Source organism: Peromyscus californicus, unplaced genomic scaffold (genome assembly GCF_007827085.1).
Source record: "Peromyscus californicus insignis strain IS unplaced genomic scaffold, ASM782708v3 Scaffold_3__1_contigs__length_106647218, whole genome shotgun sequence".
Taxonomy (NCBI): domain Eukaryota; kingdom Metazoa; phylum Chordata; class Mammalia; order Rodentia; family Cricetidae; genus Peromyscus; species Peromyscus californicus.
Genome location: NW_026294551.1, coordinates 44688394 through 44709976, shown reverse-complemented (window position 1 = coordinate 44709976; position 21583 = coordinate 44688394). Strand labels below are relative to the sequence as shown.

General features: G+C 45.0%; 3 protein-coding genes and 1 non-coding gene across 4 annotated transcripts in view; 2 read left to right on the top strand and 2 right to left on the bottom strand.

Moving 5' to 3' along the window:
- The window catches only part of Supt6h (SPT6 homolog, histone chaperone and transcription elongation factor), a 39443-nt gene extending 36007 nt beyond the window's left edge, over positions 1-3436 (bottom strand). Inside the window, exon 1 of the mRNA XM_052755820.1 lies at positions 3308-3436. The gene's annotated coding sequence lies outside the window, so the exon portion shown is untranslated. The remainder of the gene's footprint in view (positions 1-3307) is intronic.
- Positions 3437-3685: 249 nt separating this feature from the next.
- Positions 3686-13761, top strand: Sdf2 (stromal cell derived factor 2). Its single transcript, XM_052755833.1, has 3 exons — positions 3686-3957; positions 8909-9105; positions 13113-13761. Exons 1-3 carry the CDS (start codon positions 3807-3809, stop codon positions 13398-13400), a joined length of 636 nt encoding a protein of 211 aa, XP_052611793.1. The 5' UTR covers positions 3686-3806; the 3' UTR covers positions 13401-13761.
- LOC128123515 (U6 spliceosomal RNA) lies at positions 9917-10020 on the bottom strand. Its single transcript, XR_008222696.1, has one exon. It is a non-coding gene; the product is annotated as a U6 spliceosomal RNA (small nuclear RNA).
- Positions 13762-19735: 5974 nt separating the features above from the next.
- Positions 19736-21583, top strand: part of Bltp2 (bridge-like lipid transfer protein family member 2) — a 32334-nt gene continuing 30486 nt past the window's right edge. The window contains exons 1-2 of the mRNA XM_052756123.1: positions 19736-19905; positions 20656-20785. Coding sequence (XP_052612083.1) covers positions 19838-19905; positions 20656-20785 — 198 coding nt within the window. The 5' untranslated portion in view covers positions 19736-19837. The remainder of the gene's footprint in view (positions 19906-20655; positions 20786-21583) is intronic.

Below are 21583 nucleotides of genomic sequence, written 5' to 3'. Positions count from 1 at the left end.
AGGCAAAAGATGATGGTGGCCTACAATACAGAGCACAGAAAGGGGGTCTGAACTTGTAGAGGACTCAAGATTAAACCCTGAGAGAAACCCAACTAGGGAGAGAAGAAAAGTGTCTAGTAAAGGAGACTGAGGCATCCAGGAAGCTGAAATAAGAGGATCAAAGAGTTCGAGGCCATTTAGACTATACAGCAAGACCCTGACTCAAAATCAAAAAACAAACAAACAAAAAACATACAAAGCAAACAAGCAAGCAAACAAACAAACACAAAAAAGAAAGACAAACCCCTGCAAACCACATCAGGTGCAGTGGTGGATACCTACAGACCCAGCTAGGAGCAGCTAGCTCAACAGAGAAAGTCCAAGAGCAAAGTATTAGCAACAGCAATGGCGACAAAGCTTCAAAGAGTAAACTGAGCCGGGCGGTGGTGGCGCACGCCTTTAATCCCAGCACTCGGGAGGCAGAGGCAGGCAGATCTTTGTGAGTTCAAGGCCAGCCTGGTCTACAGATCGAGATCCAAGAACGGCGCAAAGCTACACAGAGAAACCCTGTCTCGAGGAAAAAACAAACAAACAAAAAACCAAAAACAAAGAGTAAACTGTATTGACTCTTCCAGAGATTACAGAAATGAAAAGTATCCATTGAATTTGGCAACATTGTAGCCATTGGTGAAGCTAACAATTTTGAAGAGCAATTAGAAGAGAAGCCAGAATGATATTGACTAAAGCTTCAGTGAAAGATAAAGTTGAACTGGTATAGGCAGAAAACTATGAAATGAGAATTTTAAAAAAGTTAGCTGGGGCCGGGCGGTGGTGGCGCACGCCTTTAATCCCAGCACTCGGGAGGCAGAGCCAGGCGGATCTCTGTGAGTTCAAGGCCAGCCTGGGCTACCAAGTGAGTTCCAGGAAAGGCGCAAAGCTACACAGAGAAACCCTGTCTCGAAAAACCAAAAAAAAAAAAAAAAAAGTTAGCTGGACTGTGGTAGCGCGTGCCCTTGATCCCAGCACAGGGGGGGTGGGGGAGGGGAGACGCAGCCAGGCGGATCTCTGTGAGTTTGAAGCCAGCCTGGTCTACAGAGCGAGTTCCAGGACAGCCAGAGTAACAGAGAAACTCCTACCCCTCAAAATAAATAAATTAGAAAATGATGAAGCTGTGCCCAGTAGCACATGCTTGTACTCCTAGCACTAAGTCAGTCTGGGGTACATGTCAAAAAAGATGATAGCTTGAGGGGCCTTTGAGAGACATGGGAACATAATCTGCAAGCGGATGGAAAGAGTTTTTTTTTGAAACATAGGATTTGGTGAATGACATTGAAAAATAATGATGAGGAAGTCAGTGATCATACTTAAACCAGATGGTGATGACATATGTTAGGAACAAGAATATTGCCAGATGGTGTGTGTCTCAAGCCTTTTATCTCAGCACTCGGGAAGCAGAGGCAGGCAGTTCCTCCGTGAGTTCGAGGCCAGCCTGGTCTACAAAGAGAGTTCCAAGACATCCAAGGTTACAGAGAAACCTTGTCTCAAAAAACAAACCCCGCCCCACACACAGCCAGAGCAAATTTATTTGCTTCCAAGGATGTTTCCACCAGACTACAGTTTGTTTTCCTATGAAGAAGCCCCCCCAGGGGGTGGTAATATAAAATGTGACTGAATTTGAGCACTGTACCACTTTCTGATGTGATTAATCCCTTGGTAAAGATTAAGCTCTTTTGGAGAGTATTAATACTTTGCCAATCTAATCTAATAGCCACACAAGCCAATCAAATAAAATAAGCTTATAGTGGTGAGATACTAGGCATGAAAAGGGTCTCTAAATTCATGGCTGAGGGGAAAGCTGTTTTTCTTTGAGACAGGGTCTACGAATGTAGCCAAAACTCAAATTCCATGATCCTCCTGGCTAAGCTTCTCGGTTGTTGCTAAAACACTGAAGACTTACAAACTGTCAACTCCAGTGTTCAACAGTGGAACTAAGCTTTAAAAAAAAACAACATGCCGGGCGGCGCACGCCTTTAATCCCAGCACTGGGGAGGCAGAGTCAAGCGGATCTCTATGAGTTCGAGGCCAGCCTGGGCTACAGAGTGAGTTCCAGGAAAGACGCAAAGCTACACAGAGAAACCCTGTCTCGAAAAAAAAAAAAGAAAGAAAGAAAAACCAAAACAACAACAAAAACAAACAAACAAACAAAAAACTAATTCAACACCTTCCACACAATGTATAATATTCCCTTGCTGGGGAGGGGTCTAGGCCCCTCCCCTCCCTAAAAATTTATAGGCAGTTAACGGTTGCTAGGGGGGAGGGGCTCACGAGATCCCACCAGTCCTAAGGATCTATAGCAATTCATGGTTGGGGGGGGGGGGGAGCAATTTCTTTACGGTAGTAGTCCAGGTTTCTCTGGATAATTCCTCACTGACATTCCTGTAAGTAACCTTAAATCTACTAGTTGAGCTACACACATACACAGAAAAATAAATGAAAGTAACAGGGGATTGTGAAGGGGATCAGCAGGAATGGGGTGTGTGTGGGAAAATGAAAAAAAAAATTACCCTACTACTTTTGATAGTACAGTGACTTCCCGTCTAGATGTTTTAGGAGTCCTGCCTCCTAAAGGAAGATAGGCATCAATTCTTTCCGTAACACAGGGAAACTGCTTTACTTAGACACTTAAATTGAGTACCTGATGTCAAACAAAAATATAAATTTCTGATTTAACAACCCATTCTGATATTTACGGTAGGTCGCAAGTGTTTGAGGAAATGAATTACGCAGGATGGAGGGCTTCAGGTACTTCTATACACACTCCCATCTTTAGAAAGGGTTAAGGGACTCAGCCACCAGGGGGGAAACAAGTTCAATTATTCAACAATATGAGAAGAGGTAACATTCAGCACACTACACCAGCCTCATGGCTGAACCATCGAAAAAGTCCGGTAGGGTCCAAACGCCCGGAATAATTAATCCGATCACTTGACACCAAGTAAGAAACATTTAGGTCTCTTCTAGTCCCAATTTTTCGCGTGGCCCAGATTCCAGAAGCTACGGGGAAGATGGGATCCCAGAAAGCCTGTTGATTCAACAGGCAACCCCAGTTCACAGGTTCCGGGTGATACTGCGTGGGGAAAGGCCCGAAGAGTCTGAGCAACCACGGCGCTTTTCTGTCCCTTTCCCCGGTAGATCCGGAAAGGCCAGGGCCTCCCGGGGTTCTTCCCGCAGTGGGCACCCCAATGCCTCTTCCCACTACGGGACCAGGCCCCGGGAGTCCGGCTCGCCACCTGCGCACGCCAGAAACACACCCCAGGCTGAGCTTTACCTGCTTGAAGGTCGCTGTTTCTCCGCTGCGCTAAGCTCCCACGGAAGAAAATGGAGTCGCCGAACCGAGTCTGGAAAAGGATAGTCCGGACCCACCGCAAGGGCCCCCGCAGCCGCCGCCGCCGCCGCCGCCGCCGCCGCCGCTACCACCGTCGCCGCTGCTGCGTAAACGTGCTACGTCACCTCCGGCTCTCTGTCATTGGGAGTGGGCGGGTCACTTCTTGTTCTCTTTTCCCCTCCGGTGTCTAGCGCTTTCTCCTCGAGTGTGCGAACGCTGACTGAAGGTAATAAGGAACGAAGCCGCCACGGAGCAACCAGGACGAAGCGGGGTCCCGAAGGCCACCCGGGCCAGCGTGTTCCTTAAGCCGCTCTAGCCAAAGGAACCATAAAGATTCAGGCTAAGGTGTCTTCACTTCCTCCTCTTCGTCGTTCCGCCCTTAGCTTCCGGTTCCGGGGAAGGGCCAAATTTTCTTGGATGATTAGGGACTCTCCAGTCTAGGATGGCTGTCTTGTCGCTCCTGTTGTTGGGCGGTTTGTGGAGCGCTGTGGGAGCGTCCGACATGGCTGTCGTTACGTGCGGCTCCGTGGTGAAGCTACTCAATACGCGCCATAACGTCCGACTGCACTCTCACGACGTGCGCTATGGGTCAGGTACGGAGGGAGACCAACCCGGGTTGGGTGGGCTGCCTAGGCCGGTGAGCCCCGAAGGGGGCGGGGCCTCCAATGCTGAGGGCGTGGTCTTGGAAAGTTAAAGGTGCCCTGGGGAGATTCATGAAGAGGACGATCGAGTTGCTAAGGAAATTAATTAAATCGTAATGTTAGTTTCTGTTTGATGAGTGTGTGCTAAACGTGTTACATACTTTTCAATTTTTAACATTGTATTGAGATAGTAAAGTTATTTTCATAGGTGAAGAAATAGACTCAGCTATTGCTCAAAGCCTTACAGCTAGTGAATGATGGAGACAGGGTTTAATCCAACTCTGTCCAGGTTTAAAAATCTTTCAGATTCCATGGGCTGCCACTATTTTGTGCTGGAGAGAGAGACATATAGAGCATGACAACATATGCTGAATCTCTGAGGTTTTAGACTTCAAGAGCTCACTCTTTGATTACAACCCTTTGTCTTATACTTGTTTCTTAGCTCATACCTTTTAGCACTCTTTCATTTAGCAATAACTTCCTTAAATAACTTAAGCGTTGACAGACATTGCAAAGGAAAGTCTGCTTTTTATCATATGCAATGAATGCTAAGTATTTTGGGGCTCATTCGTTCGGCATAGCTTTAAAGAGCTCTTTTTTTTTTTTTTGGTTCTAGTATTGTTCTAGACAGGAGATACTGTAGTGATCAAACAATTAAACAAGACAAATGGCAGGTGTGGTGGCTGCTATCTGTAATCCTAGCACTGGAAAGGCTGAAGTGGCAGGGTTGTGACTTAAAGATCAGCCTGGACTACACAGTGAGAGCTATCTCAAAACATCACACAAGAAATTCAAAGGCAGGGGCTGGAGAGATGGCTCAGAGGTTAAGAGCACTGGCTGCTCTTCAGAGGGCCTGAGTTCAAGTCCCAGCAACCACATGGTGGCTCACAGTCATCTGTAATGAGATCTGGTGCCCTCTTCTGGCCTGCAGGCGTATATACAGGTATACGTAAATATAAATCTTTTTTAATTCAGAGGCTGGCTAATTAGTTTAGTGTTAGAGTATTTGCCAAGCATTTGATAGGCCCTAGGTTCTGTCCTCATACTGAGGGGGAATAAAAGTAATGAGATTCAACATGAGATGTATTCAAGATAATTTGAATGACCGAGGATGCTGTTTGCTTAGTTAGTCTGTGGTTCCCAACTCTAAGAACCTGTCTGACCAGTTTAGTCCAGGGAATGTATAGTCATCATTGGGATATCTTTATATTCCTAACCACCTATTCAGGAAACACCTACCTGTATGTCAGGCGTATTACATTTTAATTTAATCTGTTTCCTGTTTTGGATCTACTAAATTAAAATAGAGTTAGAAAGAGGCCCAGTAGACTTCAAATCTTTACCAGTGGTTCTTATGGGTAGCCAGATTTTGAAACCATGTTTACTCGGAACCTTAGGAGAGGAATCTATGATACAGTGTTAGATACAATATTCTTTTAAAAGCTTCGTTTTTTTTTTTTTTTTTTGAGACAGAGTCTATCTATCCCTGGCTGTCCTGCTGCTAGGAACTCACTCTGTAGACCAGACTGGCCTACAGAAGCAGTGGATATCTACAAGTTCTAGGCCAGCCTAGTCCATGTAGGGAGTTTTAGGCCTGCCAAGGCTACATTCTGTGGTCAGAGTCTATCTCACAAATAAAAATAAATTTTTAAAAAATGAAAGAGAGCCCGGCGGTGGTGGCGCAGGCCTTTAATCCCAGCACTTGGGAGGCAGAGCCAGGCGGATCTCAGTGAGTTTGAGACCAGCCTGGTCTACAGAGTGACTTTGGTACATTGGGTACATTGCTCAAAATTCCTAACAATTCAATGTAAAGTTGGGACGGTAACAGTACCTGTCTCAGAGTAAAATGCATCAGTTATGTAAGAATGAATATTCAGTCAAGTAGGGTAGGCGGCTTTTAGTCCTACCATTCAAGAGGCAGAGAGAGGTGGATCTCTGAGGACAGCCTGGTCTACCTACAGATTTTCAGGCCAGCCAGGGTTACATAGTGAGACCCTGTCTCAAACAAATAAACAAACAAAAATCCAAATTAGGGGCCAGGTGGTGGTGCATGCCTTTAATCCTAGCACATGGGAGACAGGCAGATCTCTGTGAGTTTGAGGCTAACCTTGTGTACAGAGTGAGTGAGTTCCAGGACAGCTCTCGAAAAACCAAAAAAAAAAAGAAAAATGTACTATTCCTTACCGGACTAATCCAAGTTCTTTGCTTGAATAATTTGGAGTTTTTGTTTTTGTTGCTGTTTTTTGTTTTTGTTTTTTTTGAGACAAGGTTTCTCTGTGTAGCTTTGCGCCTTTCCTGGAACTCGCTTTGGAGACCAGGCTGGCCTCGAACTCACAGAGATCCGCCTGGCTCTGCCTCCCGAGTGCTGGGATTAAAGGCGTGCACCACATTTTTCTTTAAAACCTACGGCTACATGACCTTTAATCCCAGCACTGGGAAGGTAGAGGCAGGCGAATCTCTGTGTTCGAGGCCAGCCTCCTCTACAGAGTGAGTTCTAGGACAGCCAAAACTACTTAGATAGAGCGTATTTCAAGAAACAAAAACCAAACAACTACAGCTACATATTTCACTCAGTATTTTTAACGTGCAGAATTGTACTAGCTAAGGTATGACCGTACAAATTTATATGATCTAAGAGTATTTTAGTTTCAGCATTTGAGACAAGGTCTATATAGTTCTGACTGGCATAGAACTGCCAGAGGACGATTTGGGGCATTCAGGGTGGGGGTTTGGGGGAGCTGGTTCTTTCCTTCTACTGTGGATCCTCAGGATTACACTCGAGCCATCAGGTATGACGTCAAGTACTTTTAACCACTGAGCCAAGTCATTGGCCCCTTTTATATATTATTTTAAATAAGATTTCTATTATTTTCTATTTGTGTGTGTGCAGGGTGTGGTGATGCACACCTTTACTCCCAGCACTCAAAAGGTAGAAGCAGGCAGATCTCTGAGTTCAAGGCCAGCCTGGTCTACATAGGGAGCTCCAATACAGCGGGGACTACATAGAGAGACCCTGTCTTAAAAAAAAAAAAAGACTAATTATGTGCATGTTCAAGTGCTCATGAATACAGGTGCCTATAGAGGCTAAAAGTGTTGGGTCCCCTAGAACTGGAGTTAACAGGTAGTTATGAGTCTGCACTATGTAGGTGCTGGGAACTGAACTGGCCTTCTGTAAGAGCAGTATTGTCTCTTGCACCCTTTGACACTTTTTACCTGCGTTCTGGAAATTGATGTTTGGTTGTCAGGTTTGCGTGGCTAGTGCTCTTACCCACTGAGCCATCTCCCTGGCTCACACATTGTTTTTTGGGGGGCATGATCTCCCACTGGGAGCTAGGGCTTACCAATTTGTCTAGGCTGACAGGTCAGTGAGCTCAAGGCTGGCTGGCTCCACCTTTCCAATGCTGAGATTACAAGTGCAGGCCACGATGCCCAGCTTTTTTAAGGTGGGTTCTGAAGATAGAACTTGGGTAATCAGGCTTGGTAGCATGTGTCTTTACCTGATGAACCATCTTGCTAACCCACTTCCATGGAATTTTCTGCTGTAACGTGTGAAAACGAATTCTTTTCATGTTTATTTTGTATGGGGAAGAATGAATGTGTATCCTTGAATGCATCTGGTAGCCAGAGAACAACCTGCAGAAATCAGTTCTCTTTTTATTATGTGGGTTCTGGGGATGACCTTAGCCTGTCGGGCTTAGGCAGCCGGTGCCTTTACCCAATGAGCATCTCATTGGTCTTTTCACACATTTTTAAGTGTGTCTCATCTACAGTATATGGGAACATTTAGCATGTTTTAAATTTTAACATTGTGAAAGTAAAATATTACCAACATAGTGTTTCTTCCCCACCATACAACTTTTGTGACACAGGGCACATCTTTGGCCCTGGAAAGTGAAGGGTTAAGTTGAAACTCCTGTGCCTTTTTCTTCTTTTGTCAATTTTGTAGGGCTATGTATTTATTGTTAGCTATAATTAGTGCAGAAAGGGGACAGAAAGCTCACAGGCTACTCAGTTTCACAAGATACACTTCGGGGCAAAGAAAGTCTGGTTTTTGCCAATAATATCCTAGGGTCTTGGTGGACACCTTCCTGAGTAAGAGGGTCTCATTCCTAAAGAGGACAAGCCTATCATAGGTGCCCCTCAATGAGGGGAAGGCCAACTGGTGGGCCTGTGGGTGATGGTCCCCATCTTGGTAGGACCTTGGTGGGAGCTCAAGCAGTCCTGACAATCACAGCAGCAGCTGCTGCTGTCCCTCTTCTCTGTGGTGTCATCACCTACTGGGACAGGTCCTTCTGGGGACTGGGCACTCTAGCTGGTATTCCTCTGCTAACTGTTCTCCCAACCCCAGGACCTCTGATAGGAGGAGCATGTGGCATCCAAGCAGTGTCAATATCTTTAGAGAGTAGCATTTTTCATAATCATGGATACCAAGTTCTCCGCACACAACAGCACCAGACCTAAAACCTGTTTTTCTTCATGCTCTGGCCATTTAGCATCTTGTCTCTTGATTTTGCTGAACTCATCACAGTCTCGGGATCAAATTCTTATGCTTGTCCAAGACCTTAAAGGTGCAATGAAGATTGAACAAATGACCATCTCACAGGACATGTCTCATTCTGTAGTCAACATGTGCAGCCTGGTGTTCTACTCAGAGTCATGACTGGTGTTCCACGACAGCCAGTGTTTTAAGGGTGACATTTCAAATCCTTAATATCTAGGGAGGATATAAATGAAGGTGTGATGTAGGTTTTCTTAAAAACAATGCAAGCTTGGGAGAAGCTTTACCAGTAGTGGATGGGTCCTTGATTGCTCCATCACACTGAAAATGACTCTTCAGAACCAGGTATCAGGCATCTCCAAACTGCCTCCCTCTCTGCCTTACCTTTTTTTTTTTTGCCTGCAGGTAGTGGGCAGCAGTCAGTGACAGGGGTAACCTCTGTGGATGACAGCAACAGTTATTGGAGGATACGGGGGAAGACCGCCACAGTGTGTGAAAGGGGAACCCCCATCCGATGTGGCCAGCCCATCCGGCTGACGCACATCAACACTGGTCGAAACCTCCACAGTCACCATTTCACTTCACCTCTTTCTGGAAACCAGGTGAGGGGACATGCAATGGTCAGTCCTGATACAGAGTCGCAGAACTTATGGAAGGAATCTTTCTGTGTGTGTGTGTGTGTGTGTGTGTGTGTGTGTGTACGTGTGTACGTACACACATACATACACACAACATGGGAATTTATTGGAGTGACTTACAGGCTGCAGTCAAACAATGGCTAGTTATGAATGTAAAGTCCAAGAATCTAGTAGCTGCTCAGTCCCATGAGGCTGGGTATCTCAGCTGGTCTGCTGGGATCCCAAAGAAGGAATGGATGTGCTGACAGGCGAGGGCAAGCAGATGAAGAACAAACCCTTCTTTCTTCCATTGTCCTTATATACCCTTCCAGCATAGGTGTGGCCAGATTAAACTGTACCTTCCAGCCTCAAGGTCTGGATTAAAGGCATGTGTCTTCCCACCTCAAGATCCGGGTCAAAGGCATGTCATCTTCTTGCCTCAAGATCTGGATCACATGCAGGGCGATGGTGGTGCACGTCTTTAATGCCAGCACTCGGGAGGCAGAGCCAGGCGGATCTCTGTGAGTTCAAGGCCAGCCTGGGCTACCAAGTGAGTTCCAGGAAAGGTGCAAAGCTACACAGAGAAACCCTGTCTCTAAAACAAAACAAAACAAAACAAAAAAAAAGAGTCTGGATCACAAGTGTGCCCTCCATTTCTGAATTATAGTTCATTCCAGTTATGGCCAAGTTGACAACCAAGAATAGCCATCACATCTGCTCTGCCTTGCTCAGTTGACTTGTTTGATCTCTTGGTTCTTAACTTACTCCATCCTTCCTTCCTTCCTTCTCTTCCTTCCTAAATATGGTTCATTTCATGAATTTGTGTGTCCTCCTTGAACAGGGACCATGCTGATCTCTGTGTCATTCCAACTTTAGTGTATGTGCTGCTAAAATGAACATATTAACCCTTTCTAGGTGTAGATGTTCTCTTTTCTGCAGACTTGGAAAAATGATTCTGTCTCAAAAATGTGAAGAAAATTGTTTCTGGTCAGAGTGGAAACTTTACATCTAGACCAAAGCATGAAATAGGGAGAAAAGTCAGAATAGGATGCATTAATATACCATCAAGTTTTGACAAATACTGCAATAAAACTAGTGTTTCCAAATTTACAATGAAGAGTTTTGCAGGGCTGGAGAGATGCCTCAGCAGTTAAGAGCACTGGCTGTTCTTTCAGAGGTCCTGAGTTCAAATCCCAGAACCTACATGGCAGCTCACAACCTTCTGTAATGGGATCTGATTTAAATAATAATAATAAATAACCACCGAGCCATCTCTCAAACTCCATCTCTATGCTACTTTTTAAAACCTCATGCTTTCAGGCACTCCTCAATGACTCCTTACTCCAAACACAGGTGTTTTTTATTGCTCTGTGTGTGTGTGCATGCGCAGGTGCAAACATTTGAGGTCAGAGGACAGCTTGTAGGAGTTGGCTTTCTCTTTCCACTTTGTGGATCCCAGAGACGAAACTTAAGGAGTGAGTACCTTCCCTACCAAGTCATCTCTCTAGCCCTTTTTTTGTCTTTCCTTTTTAACTCAACAGGATTTATTTTTTACTGTCTGGGAGGAGGCCACAGTATGGTGTCAGAGTGTTGATTGGCAGATTTCTCTGGGGCCTCACTTTGCATTTGCAGACCATCTGCCCTAGTTTTCCCCTGTAACTTATGAAGCAAATGTGCTACAGTTAACGTAGCAGTGCTGACACATTATCTCTAACTAAAGTCCATAGGGTATTCTTTTTTTTTTAATTTTATTTTTTATTTTATATGCATTGGTGTTTTACCTTCATGTATATCTGTGAGGGTGTTGGATCCCCTGGAACTGGGGTTACAGTTTTGAGCTGCCATGTGAGTGCTGGGAATTGAACCTGAGTCCTTTGGAAGAATAGCCAGTGCTCTTAACCACTGGGCCATCTCTCCAGCCCCCCACCTCCACCCCTGCGCCCCCATAGGGTGTTTCTTTAGTTTTTTATTTTAAGATTTATGTGTATGAGTGTTTTGCCTGAATGTATGTATATGCCTCCCATGCATACCTAGTGCCCTCAGAGGTCAGAAAAAGGCCTGAGTCCCCCAGGACTGCCATCACAGATGATTGTGAGCTGCTGTGAGGGTGCTGGGGTCCAACCTGGGTCCTCTCAAACTGCACCTAGTGCCTTATTTGCTGAGCTCTCTCTGCAGCCCGCATTTCTTTAGTTTTATCTAATGTCCTTTTTCTGTTACAGGATAGACATTTAGTTGTCATGACTCATTAGACTCCTCTAGCTGTTAGAGTTTTTAAGAATTTCCTTGTTTTCACTGACTTTGACCATCTTGAGGAATGCTAGTCAGGTGTATTGTTCATGCCCCACCTTTGGAATATAATGTTTTCTCATGATGAAAGCCGTGAGGAAGGTCACAGGGGTAAGTACCATTTTTATCACATCCTATCAAGGGTGCATTCTGTCAACATGATTTGTGACAGTAATTTTGACCTTGCCCACCTGGCTTTACGGGGTTTCTTTTGTAAAGTCATGCTTTCATTTGGTTCTCTGTGAAGTCACTGTCTCCAGTCCACACTTTGGTAGTTAGGGGATTATATTCCTTTATATTGTACTGGAATAACTACAGAAATTATTTGGGTGTATGTGGGGGGGTGTCTTTTCTCGATTCACTTATTCATTCATACCAGTATGAGTTCATGGATATATAATTTGTACTTTGAATTATAACCCAATATTAACTGTTTTCATTTTATTGTTCAAGTTGTTCCAACTTTGCCTTTGGCAATTCTTTCAGTTGACTTATACATCCATCTCTTTGATAGAATCCTATTTTAAAGCACTTGCTTATTTTCTGGCACTACAAGATGTTCAAGACTCATCTAGTATATTTCTTGGCCCACTTCTGAAATCCTCTATTTCCTTGATGAGCTTGCTTCCGTTTACTGGAGAATGGTCTTAGAACCAAGCTCCAGGCTCTTCCCAAGCTTGCACTGCTGGATTGTTACTTCTTCTATGTCCTCTCACCTGGCAGAACAAGAAGTGGATGTTTGTGCTGTCCCTTCCCCACAGAGTAATAGTTAGAATGAAGTTAAAATAAATAGTAAGAGTTTGTTTAGAAGACCAGATGCAGTAGTGTGCACCCAGAGTCTCAGTTGTTTAAATGGAAGATCACTTGAGCCCACATGGGCCCACAGCCATCTTGGACAACTGAACAAGTCCGTGTCTCTAACAACAGAAAATTAAGGACTACCAGCAAGATGGCTTAGTTGGTAAAAGCGCTTGATGACCTGAGTTTGGTCTTGTACCCACCTGCCTTGTGAATGGAGAACCAACCCCATAAGTTGTCATCTGACCTCCACATGCATGCCATGGCATGTCTGCACCCACACATAAGTAACATTTAAAAGGTAAACAGGAAAAAACTTAGGAATAAAACACATGGCAGATCTAATATTAATTTAAAAAGTAGGATTTGGATCATAATCTAAGAGGACAAGTTTTCTCTTGTGCCCTTCATGTCTTTTTATTCCTCCATAGTTTATTTCATTTTAAAAATTTGTTAACCAACTGGGTATGGTGGCGCACGCCTTTAATCCCAGCACTCAGGAGGCAGAGGCAGGTGGATATTGAGTTTGAGGCCAGCCTGGTCTACAGAGTGAGTTCCAGGACACTTAGGACTGTTACACAGAGGAACCCTGTCTTGAAAAACAAAACAAACAAACAAATAAATAAAACCCCAAATTTGTTCAACCACAACAGAAAGTTCCAGTTTGTTTCTTTTGGATAATTTTATTTTTCTTCTTATTGACTCCTTATTTAATTTATTTGGAGACAGGGTCTCTTGTAACCTTGGCTATCCTCAAACTGCCTATATAGTGGATGATCTTGAACCCCGGGTCCTTCTGTCTCCACCTCCTGAATGGTAGGCTACAGGTGTGCTCTGCCATTCTGAGCACCATTTCTCCACTCTTCAGACCTGTCAGATTGTTACTGTTGCCGCTTTCTGTCTTTCAGGAAGTGAGTGCCTTTGGCGAGGAAGGTGAAGGCGACTATCTGGATGACTGGACAGTGCTCTGTAATGGACCCTACTGGGTGAGGGATGGTGAAGTGAGATTCAAACATTCTTCCACCGAAGTTCTCCTGTCTGTCACAGGAGAACAGTATGGTCGACCTATAAGTGGACAAAAAGAGGTACATGGTATGGCCCAGCCAAGTCAGAACAACTACTGGAAGGCTATGGAAGGCATCTTCATGAAGCCCAGTGAGTTGTTGAAGGCAGAAGTTCATCATGCAGAACTGTGACTAAATCTTCTGAGCCACTGTCAACCACACAGTGTTTGTAGACATCTGTTGCTGCTTTACCCTGGGTTCCCTGGTCCAGGTCCTCTGAGCAGTGGCTAGGCCCCCACTGAGATGCAGAGGCACAGTAGGAAGCAGTGGCTGCATTTCGACCCGCAGCCCTTCACACTTGAATTGGTCGCTCTCCCAGATTTGATCAGTTCTCAAGAGAGGACTTGTTTGTGATACTTTTCGTTCGTACTGTTAAGAGAAAGCTGAGGAACTTCCCTCTTAGCTGGGAAGTTAAGGCATCATGGATTATTAACTTGTCTGATTTTCCCCTATTTTTCTTTTTCCAAAATGATAAATAAAAAAATAAAGGGAATATTTGTTTGGCCATTTATTAGGGGGGCTATTTCAGGATCTGCCTGCTAAATCCTCAAGTCCTAATCCTGTGGGATGGTCTTTCTGTATGCTGTGAATATGTGTTGCTATGATTGTTTGATAAATAAAGTTGCATTGGCCTATGGCAAGGCAGGATAAGGTTAGGCAGTACATTGAAATTGAAGACTCGAGGAAGAAGGGTAGAGTTGAGGAGATGCCAGCCTGCCACCCAAGGAGCAACAAAATGCCAGCAGACCAGTAATGCCACGGCTACGTGGCAACATAGATTAATAGAAATTAGTGGAGTTAAGTTATAAGAGGTAGCTAACAAGAAGCCTGACCCATAGGCCATACAGTTTGTAAGTAATAGAAGCCTCTGTGTGTTTACTTGGGACCAAGCAGTTGTGAGACTCGGGTGGGAGAGATTCGTCCTGACTGCAGGGCAGGGCAGGTGGGAGAGATTCGTCCTGATTGCAGGACCAGGCAGGACCAGAGAAACTTATGGCTACATCCTAAGATATTCAATATGCTGGGAATCTTCACTGTGGGCCATTTTACAAGATTTATTTGCATATAAGCCTTTCTCTCTGTACCTTCACTTCTTCCCCAGCACATCTTTATTAAGACCTTAAGAGTTCAGCATAGGGCTGGAGAGATGGCTCAGTGGTTAAGAGTACTGGCTGCTCTTCCAAAGGTCCTGAGTTCAATACCCAGCAACCACATGGTGGCTCACAACCATCTGTAATGAGATCTGGTGCCCTCTTCTGGCCTGCAGTCATATATGCAGGCAGAATACTATATACATAATAAATAAGTCTTTAAAAAAATAGTTTAGCATAATATATAGCTAATGACATTTTCCTCTGAATCTGTTATGTATTGTGGAATATTAGTTTAAGATGTGTTACATTCATTTATGCTGTGGAATATTTGTTTAATGATGCCTTAAAGATGTATTGCATTCTTTTATGTTGCATTTGTTTAATTATGTGAAGCTGTGTTACTGTGCCTGTCTAAAACACCTCATTGGTCTAAGAAAGAGCTGAATGGCCAATAGCAAGGCAGGAGTGGGATAGGCGGGGCTGCCAGGCAGAGACAATAAATAGGAGAAATCTAGGCTCCAAGAGAGAAGAGAGAAGAGCAAGGAGTGGTAAGAGGAGGACACCAGGGCTGGAGAGATGGCTCAGAGGTTAAGAGCACTGACTGCTCTTCCAAAGGTCCTGAGTTCAATTCCCAGCAACCACATGGTGGCTCACAACCATCTGTAATGAGATCTGGTGCCCTCTTCTGGCCTGCAGTCAAACATGCTGTATATATAATAAATAAATAAATAAATAAATCTTTAAAAAAAAAAAAAAAAAGAGGACACCAGAGGCCAGCCACCCAGCCACACAACCACACAGCCAGCCATGGAGTATGAAGGAAAGAAAGATATGTAGAATAAAGAAAGGTAAAAAGCTCAGAGGCAAAACGCAGTTAAGGAAAAACAGGATAATTTAAGTTAGAAAAGCTGGCTAGAAACAAGCCAAGCTAAGGCTGGGCATTCGTGAGTTAAGAATGAGTCTCTGTGTATTTATAATACTAGCCACCATGTAAAAGCCCTTCATTTCATCTCCACAGACTTATCTCAGGATAGATATACTTTTAACAATGTAGAACAGAAAAACTGAGTAACTGCCTGCATTCTTTAAAGTAGTAAATAATTTTGTGATAGGAACTGTGTCTGCCTTGATCTTTTTTGCTACTCTACAGTTGTGTTTTTTTATTTCTGTCCTCAAACAGGAATCTTTTTTTTTTTCAAGGTTTTTTGTTTGTTTGGTCTTTGTTTTTGTTTTGTTTTCAAGATAGGGCTTCTCTGTGTAATAGTCCTGGATATTCTGAAAGTGGCTTTGTAGACCAGACTGGCCTCAAACTCACAGAGATTCACCTGCCTCTGCCTCCAGAGTGCTGGGATCAAAGGTGTGCGCCACCACCATACAGCATGCTCCTACATTAACTTGTCAGTGGTAAACAGAAGTGACTCCCATCTGGTGGGAATTCTTTCTTCTCCTCTTCTCCTCCGCCCTTTTTTTTTTTTTTTTTTTTTTTAGATTTTATGTATATAAGTGCATGTCTGTATACCACATGCCCAAAGAGGGCATCGGATCCTCCAGAACTGCAGTTACAGATGGTTGGGAGCTGGATGCTGGAAATGAAACTGGAATCTTCTGGAAGATTGACCAGTGCTCTTAATTGCTGAGCCATTTCTCTACTCCTGCTTTTTTTTGGGGGGGTGGCAGACAGGGTCTCACTATGTTGCTCTCTTGACTGACCTGGAACTCCTATGTAGACCATGCTATCCTCAAAACCACAGAAATCCATCCATTTCTGCCTCCTGAGTGCTGGAATTAAAGATTCATGCCACCTTGTGCAACTTAATACAAACTTTTTTTTTTTTACTTTAGAAATTTATTGTTTCCTATTTGCCTTAAATTGTTAATGTGGAATATTTGCAGATAATCCTATGTTAGGCATGGGCCATGACGTTAAGAATAAGAAACTTCAGCCAGGCGGTGGTGGCGCACGCCTTTAATCCCAGCACCTGGGAGGCAGAGCCAGGCGGATCTCTTGTGAGTTCGAGGCCAGCCTGGACTACCAAGTGAGTTCCTGGAAAGGCACAAAGCTACACAGAGAAACCCTGTCTCGAAAAACCAAAAAAAAAAAAAAAAAAAAGAAAAAAAAAAAGAAACTTCAATCCTTTTACAGAAAACTTGTGTTCTCAGTAAATTAGAGCCAAGAATCAGGATGAGGTCCCTGTGCTGCCCTCTCTGGCTCTGTTCTACTTTTGTTGTGCTGATTCCTTGTTTATCTTCAGAAAGAAGAAGAGAACTAATAAAGTGAGTGTGGTAGTGAAGGGGAAAATAAAAATGATAAATTTGCTGGACGCACGCCTTTAATCCAGCACTTGGGAGGCAGAGGCAGGCGGATCTCTGTAAGTTTGAGGCCAGCCTGGGCTACAGAGTGAGTTCCAGGGCAGCCAGGCCTACACAGAGAAACCCTGTCTCAAAAAAAGGAAAACTAGAATAAAAGAAAAAAAAGATTAATGTTATTAAGGATTTACCAATTAGTTTGCTTCGAAACATTAGTTACAGAGAAATAAAATTCAGCTGAAGAAGCACTGCTTTGCTGGGCAGTTGAAAGGAAACAACTCCAGCTCCTTCCAGCTGCCCAGTTAGGCTTCACACCCATTGTCAAAAAGAGCTTGCCTCTGCTAGGCAGTTCAGAAAAGATGACCCTGGCTGACAGTCGCTTATTAAGCCCTGTGCCTCTTCTCAGGAAGGGCATAAGCCTGCCAGGACAAAAGCTGTCTGTCTGTCTGGAGATAAATGTAACAGTATCTTTAAATTGTAAATCTCATCATTTGTCCAAAACAACCAAACTTACAATTTCTGTCTCTGTAAAACATGTTTAATTGCTCAAAGTGGGAACTAAAAGAGATTTGTAGATGAAAGCATATGTAAAAATGCAATGTTATAGCTCAAACCCATATCTGCTGTAAAGAATCCTTGTTCAAGGCTGGTGCTCCAACTATTATTAGACAGAGTTTCCTTTATGAATCTCTTCAGTGCTTGGAGTGACTTTTTACTAGGAGAATTTAATCAGCTATTTCAAAGGTAACCCTAGTACTTAGGTGGCTGAGGCTGGAGGATTATGAATTCTAGGCCAGTTTGAGCTGCACTGGGAGACCTTGTCTCAAAAATGAAGGGGTCATGGTGGTACATGCTTGTAATCCCAGCACTCAGGAGGCAGTGGTAGGAGGATCACTACAAGTTTGAAGTCAGCCTGGTTTACATATCAAGTTCTTGGCCAACCAGGGCTACATATTGAGACCTTATCTCAAAAAGCTTTAAAAAAAAAAATGACAACTTTTCAAGCTGCAAGTTGGCTAGGAGTAGAAACTTGTAGGGGAAGAAAGGAAGCGATAGCTACTTTAGCTGAGTGAACAGATTGAATAAGATGTATAGAGGGAGCCGGGCGGTGGTGATGCACGCCTTTAATCCCAGCACTCGGGAGGCAGAGCCAGGCAGATCTCTGTGAGTTAGAGGCCAGCCTGGTCTACAGAGTGAGATCTAGGACAGACACCAAAACAACACAGAGAAACCCTGTCTCGAAAAAAAACAAAACAAACAAACAAACCACCCAGAGTTGTCTCCTAAACAGAGGAGACATACATCTGTTTTCCACCCAGAAATCTGGGAATGGATATAGTTAATAGCCTGGTGATCTATGCTCTCTGTAGATCCTGGACATTCCTGAATCCCCCAGACTATTGTGTTTATCCCAGACTCTTCCTCCCTAGACCTTTATCTTGAGTATTCTCAGTTAATAGAACCCATCCTTATGGAAGATGTCACATGTCTAGGTGACCTCTGTGCTGTCTGTAGGGCCAGGCCACTCCTGACTCCCACAGACTTCTATGTTAATCCATCATTCTTTCTACCCCCTTACATTGAACGTTGTTTTCAGTCAATAGAACACATCTTTATGGAAAAGGTATTACTTTGTAAAGAGTGTCAGTGTAAACATGTGTTGTTTTATTGCACACATGGGATTGAGTTAATTATCACAGAAAACTGTTTTTCAAAATTATGCTGTGCTGAAATATGCCTAAAATATTCTGCCCAGTGTCAGACTCCAGATTCTAGAAGTGTGTACCAACACCTGCTACTGAGTCTCGTTGCCTCGTCTTCTTGCCTCATTTGGATTGTTACTCTGCTGGCCTTGGTGTTTGTAGAGACCCCCAAAAGATGAATTTGAGTAGGGAGATGTGTTGTGATGCACCTCTCCGTGACCTGGGTGGAGTTCTTGGACCATCTCTGAGCATGAGAGACCACACTTGAATGCAAGGTCAGAGGACAGCTTGTGGGAGTTAGTGCCTTCTTTCCATCATGTGGGTTTTGAGGATGGAACTCAAGTAAGTCCTCAGGCCTGCCAGGAAGTTGAGCTGTCTCACAGGTCCTGAAGTTGTTATCTGAAGGGACCAAAAGAGAAATTCTGAGTAAAATCTGGAAGAATCATATGGAGATTAGGACCTGAGAGCCAAGAATACAAATACTCCATAATACCTTGGAACCACCAGGATGTCTTTATCTTGTACTGTATTAGTAAGCCATGATTCAGACACTGACTCGTGAGAGTAATCATAGCAGGCCTTATCTACTTCCTTCGTTTTACAACGAAGAAAGCAAAATTCACCCTGACCTGATTTGACCTTGAATTCTCTATTTCATGTAGTTAAAATTGCTTCTCAGATAATTTGTGAAGCACAGAACAATATTCACTACTTCTGCTATATTCCACCCTGGCCCAGGTCCAGTTCTTGGTGATGCTATACATCGCACAAACCTAAAACTAAACTGTACAGAATGGCTCTTTGCGCGCAGCGTGTTAAAAGATACTAAGTGGCCAGAACAGTATTCAGACAGTGAACGACATAGACTCCATTGGTTTCCCTGTGGGATGAGGTGATGTCTGAGGTCTTTCAATTACCTCTTGGGTTTTCTCTTCAATCTTTTTGCAGACAGGATCAGGTCTGACCTAGGGACATGTAACTTTTAGCCAGCTTCCCTGACAGACTCTAAGAAGCCAGGCGGGCTCTTAACTGCCTTAGGGACTGTGTTTTGGAAGCGGAACTCCACGAGGCGGATATGAGCCACCTCCCAGAGCCAGGCACCAGACACCGACCTCTGCCCCCTGCGCCAGCCTGGAGCTCCTCGGTGGGCCTGGAAGGCTGCACCCTGGGCGGGGCGCTCAAGCCGGCGCGTTCGCGGGCCGCCCCGCCCCCGTCTCGGAGCCACGCCCCCACTCCGCGCAAGCCGCGGGTCGGCCCCCTGCGCGCTTGCGTGCGGGGGGCGGGGCGCGGAGGGAGCCATCCGGATGGTCGGCGATCCGCCGGGGCGGGGGTGCGCGCGCGCAACAACGCTTCCGCGGCCTGCGTGTGCGTGCGCGGCCGAGGCCCGCCGCGGCGCTGTGCGGTTCCGGCGTCGGGGCCCGGCATGGCGGGGGTCGGGGCCAGGCCGGGCCGGACCCGGACCTAAATGCCTCTATTTCTCTCCGCGCTGTTGGTCTTGCTGCTGGTTGCGCTTAGCGCACTCTTCCTAGGCCGGTGAGGGGCTTCCAGCCACGACGGCGCGGGGGACGAGGAAGAGGGTTTGGAGGAGGCGCGGGCTGATCGGGTGCAGTAGGCGGAGGGGGTGGGGACGGGAGGGGGCGCTCAGCCCGGCCTGAGGTGGGGGCGGGGTGGGGGGCGCTGCGGCATCGGGCGGGGCCCGAAGCAGTGCAGAGGCCAGGAACCGAGTAGGGGTGTGTGAGGGAGGGGTCTCCCTCGGTGGTCTCCTTTCCTGCTCCGTTCGCCCCGAAATGTCCTCTCCCCAGATTGCGAAGGGCACCTGCAGCCCCGCCCTGGAGAGAGGTCAGGAGGACTGTCTGTCTGGGGAAGAGCGGCATTTGAGTTGTCCCAAGTGTGACCTCTGCCCTTTTGCAAGCGTCTGCAGGGTGGGGACGCAGACAGCGACCCTCCAGGGAGTGTGTGATGACGTATTTAACGCGGCTGCTTTCACTTTGACTGCTTTTGAGGACCTCTTTTTACTTTGGGTTTCTAAAGATTTGAGGATTGCTTTCTTTTTTCTTTTTTTTTAGTCCTGTCTTAAATGGTGAGTTTAGTTTGTCTGGTTTCGTTTGAATTTAGGGACCCGTAGTCCTAATTATTGTGGCTACAAGTATGTGACAGAAAAATGCTTTAGGAAAATCACAAAGTTCCCAAGAAATACCCGGCTTCAGGATACCACCCATTGCAAGGCCTTTCCAGAGCCAAACAGGGGAGGGGGTCTTAAAATTAAACTTGATTTTTATGCAGGTGGCTTGTGGTCCGATTGGCCACCAGGTGGTGTCAGCGGAAGTTGCAGGCAGAGCTAAAGATTGGATCCTTCCGATTTTTTTGGATCCAAAATGTCAGTCTTAAGTTTCAGCAGCACCAGCAGACGGTGGTGAGTTCCGGGAATCAGTGTGTGTGTGTGTGTGTGTGTGTGTGTGTGTGTCTCTGTGTGTGTGTCTCTGTGTGTGTGTGTCTCTGTGTGTGTCTCTGTGTGTGTTTGTGTGTCTGTGTGTGTGTGTGTGTCTGTGTGTGTTTTGTTGGGGGACAGCAAAACAAGTGGCTGATCTAGTTAAATTTCAAACTTTAGTTTCCTTCATGGGTAGTTTTCCTAGTTAACTCCATCATTGTTATTTCTTTGTCAAGAAGATCTTAGGAGCTACTTGGAGGATGGATGCAAGTTGTTTAAAGTGTTTATAGGGCTAGACCTGGTAGGATATACCTTCAATTCTTGCTACTGAAGGGGCTGAGGCAAGAGGATTATAAGTTCAAGGCCTGTCTGGAAAACTTAGCGAAGGCTTGTCTCAAAATTAAAGGAGTTGGAGTGGTTCAGTGGTAGAGCCTGGCATATTCTGGGTCTTGTTTAGTATCTAGCACCAAACAAAATAAAAAGGCACAGAGTATCCAGGGTATGGAAGAAAGATATAAGGCCAAGCAGTGGTGGTGCACCCCTTTAATCCCTGCACTCAGGAGGCAGAGGCAGGGGCAGGTGGATCTCTGTGAGTTCAAGGCCAGCCTGGTCTACAGAAAGAGTTCTAGGACAGCTAGGGCTGTAACATAGAGAAACCCTGTCTTGAAAAATCAAAAAAAAAAAAAAAAAGAAGATATAGAAGAAACAGGAGAAAGATAACAGGAAACAGCAGACTTACTGTTCTAATTTAAGAGAGGAAATAGGGTGGCAACATATCCATAC

Bases quoted from the DNA above. Each gene is read 5' to 3' on its own strand.
- Sdf2 (XM_052755833.1), top strand. From the start codon at position 3,807: ATGGCTGTCTTGTCGCTCCTGTTGTTGGGCGGTTTGTGGAGCGCTGTG. The intron at 3,958-8,908 runs GTACGGAGGGAG...TTTTGCCTGCAG, and splicing joins CGACGTGCGCTATGGGTCAG to GTAGTGGGCAGCAGTCAGTG. The intron at 9,106-13,112 runs GTGAGGGGACAT...TCTGTCTTTCAG, and splicing joins CACCTCTTTCTGGAAACCAG to GAAGTGAGTGCCTTTGGCGA.